The 7,140-nt window shown below is 34.8% G+C and overlaps 1 protein-coding gene across 1 annotated transcript; it reads left to right on the plus strand.

Annotated features, from left to right (window-relative positions):
- Positions 1–5,845: 5,845 nt before the first annotated feature.
- LOC105792602 (GDSL esterase/lipase At4g10955) lies at positions 5,846–6,862 on the plus strand. The gene has a single exon (XM_012621246.2). The coding sequence runs from the start codon at positions 5,846–5,848 to the stop codon at positions 6,860–6,862; it is 1,017 nt and encodes a 338-aa protein (XP_012476700.1).
- Positions 6,863–7,140: the final 278 nt, after the last annotated feature.

Here is a 7,140-nt window from a genome sequence, read left to right on the forward strand (position 1 = left end):
TGTCTGTCTCACAGATGGAAAAAGCTCAATTCTATTTTCTGTTGGTTGTGGTGGTGGCAGTTTCCCATTTTCCTTCAGATATTTTATCTGTTCTTTAAGATTCTGGATTTCTTTTTCTCTTTGTGCAAGATGAGAAAAGAAATCTACTCCTGGGGCAGCTGGCTCATGGGCAACTTCTTTAAGCCTTTTTTGGAAAATTTTAATAAGGTTCTTGATCATTTCCGCATTCTCATATGTTGTTTTTTTGATCTTCGAAACTTTGTTATCAATCTGAGTGACCTTGTGATCAATCTTTTTGATTGCAGCATTTTGGGCTATAGCATTTTCTGACTGCCAATCCAAGGTGGCTTCTGCTGCTGCTATTTTAACTTGTTTTCCTTCTGCATCTGTCTGGAGCTTTGAAGAAATCTTTGGCATATGAAGATATTCATTTTTTGTGAATTCTTCAAGTGGCAGAAAATCCTGATCATAGGAAGAAGTTACTATTGTGTATATGTGAACCTCTGGAATTGTCTGAACAGAATGTGTAGTTTCCATCTTCTGTTCTTGACTGCACGTCATAAATTGATTATTTTTCTGGACCCATTTATTGATCTTCTTATAACATGGCTGCTTCAAAGGCTTAGCTAGCCATTTTTGGTCAGGGTCTGATTTTGGAGGAGATGGTGGAGGTGTCTGGGGTTGACTCTGAGCCTTAGGAGATTGTGGTCTCTTTGCAGAATAGTCCACAAGATAAATAAATTTGCCATTATCTTCTCCTAAAGGACCAATATATGGGTCTCCATTCATCCATCTTCATAGTTTAGAAATTAATGATCATTGCTTTAAATGGCAATGATCAGAATCTTTCAACCATCATGGATCAAGCCTTGATCTACATTGATGACATTTTACTCTACAGTCCAGATGAAAAGGATCATGCAGTTCTCTTCAACAAATTCAAGCAAATTATCCTTGACCTTGGAATAATGCTCTCTGAAAGAAAGATACAGATCAACAAAGAAGAAATTGAGTTCCTTGGAATGATCATAAAAAATGGGAGATATCAGCCAAGTCCAAACATTGCAGAAGAATTGAAGAAATTTCCTGATAGAAATCTCTCCCAAAAATAGGTTCAACAATTTCTTGGAATTGTTAATTATCTTAGGATTTTATTCCCAAGATTGCTAAATTAACAAATCCTTTGAGAAGGATGCTCAAAAAAGATCCACCTCCCTGGAAGTCCAAGCAGACAAAAGCCATTCAGCAGATTAAAGAAAAAAACAGCTCATTTGCCACCATTAAAGATCCCATTCAGTGACAAAAGAATTTTGCAGACTGATGCAAGTGATAAGTATTAGGGAGCAATACTTTTTGAAGAAAACAATGGACAAAGACGACTTTGCGGATATAAAAGTAGAAGGTTTTCAGATGCAGAAATTCATTATCATTCCACCTTTAAAGAAATCCTTGCTGTGAAATATGGAATCACTAAATTCCAGTTTCATTTAACAGGATATCATTTTCTTGTTGAAATGGATATGTCATCTTTTCCAAAGATGTTGAAGTTCAAATAGAAGGAAGTTCCTCATCCACAACTTCTTCGCTAGGCAGAATGGTTTTCCAGATTCTCCTTTGATGTTATACAAATTAAAGGCACAGACAATGTTCTTGCGGATATCTTAACTTGATTGCCTGAAAAACCAATTCAAATCCCTGTTCCTCAGCCCGTTGAAGTTTTTATGTTTCAACCTTCCTCTTCCAAAAATAAAGGGAAAAAGAAACAAGACCAACCACCACCATCACCATTTTCCATTCCTTGTGATCCAAATTCTCATCCAGACCATCCCCCAGAAGTCTTAAGCTTAATCCTAGAAAAGAAATTCCATAAAGAGGCCATGAACATGATGCTTTATTATCAACTAGATGTCTTTAAGAATTTTGGAGGATTATTCCTTAAGCCTTTAGGACTTCATCCAGATTACCCTTTCATAAACCCTATCAAGTTTCAGTTTGGTGAATTCCCTGAAGAATTAAAATGGATGTTTTGGTATCTGACCCATCTTTTTCATATAGGAATTGAGTTCTTTATCGCAGAACTTCAATATTTCCTCACAATGGCAATGAATGGAGAAGAAAGCCCTGAGATGACAAATTTAGCCAAATTCTTAAAATGGTTTTATCCCTTAGATTACTGGGCTAATATGATCATGTTTGAATACCTTAAAAACACCCATGTCCAGTGGATAGTGATCATCTTCTACAAACCTCAATATTTTTTGCAACATGGATCAGCCATACAGCTAGCTGCTCTTCCAAGTTCATGGATCCATAAAACATATTTTGATGAGGTTTATGAAAATCCCTTTGATCTCAAAGATTTACAAAATATCTCTGCCAAATCAACAGATTTATTCCTTTAGAGATATGACCTTCAGGAAAATCACAAGCACCATGGGATGTTCAGAAGAATCCACCCGCTCCATATCAGAAACAGTTGAAAGAAGCCTTGGATGAATATTGGACCAACATACCAGATCCAAAAGAATGGTCCCAAGACTATCCGATGCACTGCAGTCAAGTGATTAAAGATCTTCAAGATTCACCTGTCTAGAAAGATATTCATGAAACAAAGGGATCAGGCCAAAGCTCAAAAGCAAAAGCTCCTTTATCTGACAATGATGTGATACCACCAGATGACCTAGAAAGACGAGTTGAACAGCTGGAGCTCAAATGCTACAAAGCATGTGAAGAAAAGAAAAGAAAGATAGAATAATTAAACATAACGTCTGATCTTGACACAGACTATGGAACTACCGACACTGAGTCATCAGGATAAAAAGCAGATTCCTTCTTATCTGCTTTGTCTTTATATAAAATAATGTTTGCTGAGTCATGTCCTTTATTTTACTTTAAGTCATATCTGTAATAAGTATGTCTAAAAAGCAGATTCCTTCTTATCAGCTTGTCCAGTTTTCATCTCTATATAAGGATGAAAGAGTTTCAGTTGTAGACAAAACGATCCTTTATCAGAAATAAAATACTAGTGTGTTTTCCTAAAAATATGTCCTGCTAAATCTCTCTTATCTCTTTCTGCCTGGAAATGGAATATCTCTGAAAGAAAATCTCTCGAAAGTTTGAAAGTATGCTCTGTGCTTGCCATCTCTATGGATCCTGTGCAACAGAATTTAGACTTAAGAAAAGATATCATTAAGTTCAGCTGAGTTTGAAGGAGAGGCTCAGCAATTAAAGGTGACTAATAGCTAAAAGGCAGTGCCTTGTTGATGGCCAAAAAAGAGAAGAAAGGCTTGTGTTTTGGCATAGCATACCTGCTGTTACAAACCATTAATTGTTGAACTCTTGCTTCCAACCCATCTGCCCGTGATGGTATCAGAGCCTGGTAAATTCTAGATTTTCTTTCATTGAAAACCCAGATTCAGAAAGGAAGAGAAATTTCTAAACCATGGAATCCTCCTCTCGATTAATGGATCAATAAAAATTATGTGATCCATTTGGAAAATTATGTGTATAACATCAATAAAAATTATGCAAATTCCATTACTACAAAATTTTCCTATTAAAAAATTTTTTGAAAGGAAATTTACAATTTTTAGACGACTTTTAGGTCATTGATTAGGCTAATAAGAAAATATTCATGACAGTCGGTGGCATGCATTTGGAAACTTTGTCTAAGGACTGCGATTCTCCATATAATTATTTCTAGATATGTGTACTTGTAACGACTTGCAATAGTAATATTAATAAGTGATGAATCTCAAAGTTATATATAAATTTTAATTTAATGTATAATTATATACATGAACTTTAATTTAGTGTAATTATACACGTGAAATTCTTTTTTTTTTGAAAGGTAAATTCATTAATTCATTAAATAAATGAAAGCATACAATTCAAGGGAAAAAAAATAAGAAACACTCATCGTAGATGGTGAAAGACAAGCTCCATCAACACAACAAAGGTTTTAGCCTCAATACCAATAGAACATCATGACACGTTGACAGTTGGCTTTGTCATAACTCAAGTACGACATATTTGGAGTGCTTGCAAACACTGAATACGATAAGGAAATCAACCCCGAATGATCTAAAGCGGCGAGCAAAAATCGACAAAAGAATCGAGCATTCACCAAACTAGAGAGGATGACAACAGAACCATCCCTAAAATCACTTGTAAAACTAAGGTTACATGCATAAGACTAAAAAAATATTCTATAAGAGCAGATAAAAACTTCTAAAACTGAAAATTTATTAAACAATGAAAAACAAACAAAAAAAACACATATAAAATTTAAGATAACACGGGTCCAAATCAACTCATGAAATAATTTATTATTCTGAAAAACTACTGATGGCCGGTGGAGTTTTAGCGAACGACAGATGTCGTCATCTGTCCGCCACAACTTGTGAAAACAACAAAGATACCCACAAAATAGATCTGCAAACTGAAAAGAGAGAATACATGTGGAGTGAATGAGAAAAAGAAAGAAAGAAATGGTTGGTGGGAGAGAGAAAAATGCAGGCGATAGCCAATCTCACTGGACAAAACAAAAGATAAGAAGCAAACGGCTTGAAAAAAAAACTATACACGCGAAACTCTAATTGTTGTTCAAATATACAATTAAAACTTTAATTTTATTTTAATCCTACACATTTAAAGAAATAAATACAACAATTTATTTTTATATTGGACAACTATAATTATTTATATTCGTATTATATAAGCATAAAATAATATTATATCAATAATTATGTTAATAATTTATAAGAATTGAATTAAATAAATTAAAATTCATATACACATTAAATCATATTTAAAATCCATATACACAAAATTAAATTCATAATAATAGTCATAGAACGTGTGGTTGAAAATCCAGTTTGATTTGTTGAAACTATAAACTCGTTTTCCCATCATGAAGTAATTTAAAAGAAAAAATTTCAAGAAAAGAAATTATAATCCAGTTTTATTGTTATTGAGGAAAAGAAAAGAAAGCTGGAAAGTGTAAAGAATGAATTAATTTAATTAATAATATGACTTATATTTAGAAAATAATATTTCTTTTTGCTTATTTTGAAAAAGAAAATATTTTTACGGGAGCTTTTCCTTATATTTCTAATTTTAAATTTAACTTTGTATGTTAATAGGTTTTAGCTCGATTGGTAAGAATATTGTTATCAATGTAGGAGGACGTAGGGGTTATAAATAATTCTAGACATTATTCTAAAAAGAGCATACATAATCAGAGCAGTTTTTTTCTTTCGAAAAGTGGATGTGAGACAGGGCGGGATGAATTTTTTCTTTTAGATAGTAGCTATAGAGCGGTTATGGAAATTACCTGCCCCATTCGACCCGCTCCATTATATGAATTTATCATTTTATCGTTGCATATATAAACTATTAAAAGACTAAAAATGTAATAAAGATATATAGAAAAAATACATACAATTTGTGTTTAATATTTTTAAAATTATGTTTAAATATTTACTTTTACTAACAAAAATTGAATATATAACCACCTTTGACTTGAGAATTTAGGGCAGTTACATATCATCTTTCTTCTTCAATAAAAAAGGAAGACTTTTTCATTTTTCCTCCAAATTTGAAGTACAATATATAACTTAATTTTCATAAATTTTGAATATTTGAAATTTTTAATTTTAATTTGGCTCCCAAGAATAATATTCAAGCTCCGCCACTAATCATCCCTATTTTTCCGTTCACCAGCGCCGTCACATCACTGCACCACCTTCACCATTGCACAACCTGCTTTAACCACCATATAGCCTGAAAGCCACATCACCCAAAGCCCTTGTACCCACGTCAACAGTTTCCCGTGCTATAATATATGTCTCGTGGAAGAGAACCTTTTAGCCTTGTGGGACCCAAACACCTTACCACCATTGATTGGAACGACGACAGCCATCGAAGGTCCGTATCAGCCAGCTTGGTCAGGGGTGTTTCCGAGCGGGAACGTGACCGGCAAGTGGAATTACGTGGAGGCTCTGAGACACTTGCGCCACAATGGTGGGAGTTTTTCAACTTCAAGTTAGTGAATGAGCTCGTCGATGAGGATGATGAAAGCATCTTCGGTGCCATTTTTGAATATGTATTTCCTTCGGCAACTAATCCAGGCCCTGGATACGTAATCGCCTTTCGAGGTACCCTATGGAAACGAGAAACTTGGAAAAGGGATCTTGAGTTTGATTTCGCAACAATCCTAAATACACTTCATCAAACTAGTCGTGTTCGGACCGCCATGAAATATGTTGAAGATAGGGTGTCAAAGGCTGGTTCTTCAAAGGTGTGGTTAACTGGTCATTCCCTAGGGGCAGCCATCGCAATGCTTGCTGGAAAGAACATGGCGAAAAGAGGCAAATTCTTGGAAAGTTTTTTGTTTAATCCGCCATATGCATCTTTCCCAATTGAGACAATCTTCAAAAACCATAAGAATCTGATACTTGGACTTCAACTGACGACCACTGTTATCAAAGGCGGCGTTGCCCTTGCTTTCGGATATAGTGGTGATGAAGATTCATTTGCTGCAATATCAGGGTGGAAGCCATGTTTGTTTGTGAATAATAGAGACTTCATATGTCGTGGATATATTGAACATTTCAAGAATAGAAGAAAGAGCCACGACTTTGGAGTTTGTGGACTAATAAGCCATCATTCACTAAGAAATATAGTGATGAAAGAACTGAAAATAATGGATGTTGAAATTTCGGAGCCGCTTCATTTGCTTCCTTCGGCAAATCTTATAGAGAATCTCAGTCCTCCCGAAGAAAGCATTCCACCTCATAAACTTCGTCATTGGTGGAAGCCTGACCTGAACTTGCGTTGTACTGTTTATAACTACGAATAGTTTGTCGCTTTCATGGCTGCTGCTTCACTGCCTTCTTGGTAATAAATTGATATTATCACGGGGTATACGATTATTATTACCAGCTCTGCAAAAAAGTTAATAATAAATTGAGGCTTTGTTCGAGCCTTTGGGTGTCTTGCACTTGCTTGGTTTGTAATATGATTGTATAATATTAATGGAAATAGTGATGAAAATCCTTTTCAATACTGTTTGTGTAACGATCCAAAATCCGTGGGCACCGAAAAAGTACATTATCGGGCCTCCGTCTTAGTAAACTG

Source organism: Gossypium raimondii, chromosome 8 (genome assembly GCF_025698545.1).
Source record: "Gossypium raimondii isolate GPD5lz chromosome 8, ASM2569854v1, whole genome shotgun sequence".
NCBI lineage: Eukaryota > Viridiplantae > Streptophyta > Magnoliopsida > Malvales > Malvaceae > Gossypium > Gossypium raimondii.

Bases quoted from the DNA above. Each gene is read 5' to 3' on its own strand.
- LOC105792602 (XM_012621246.2), top strand. From the start codon at position 5,846: ATGTCTCGTGGAAGAGAACCTTTTAGCCTTGTGGGACCCAAACACCTT.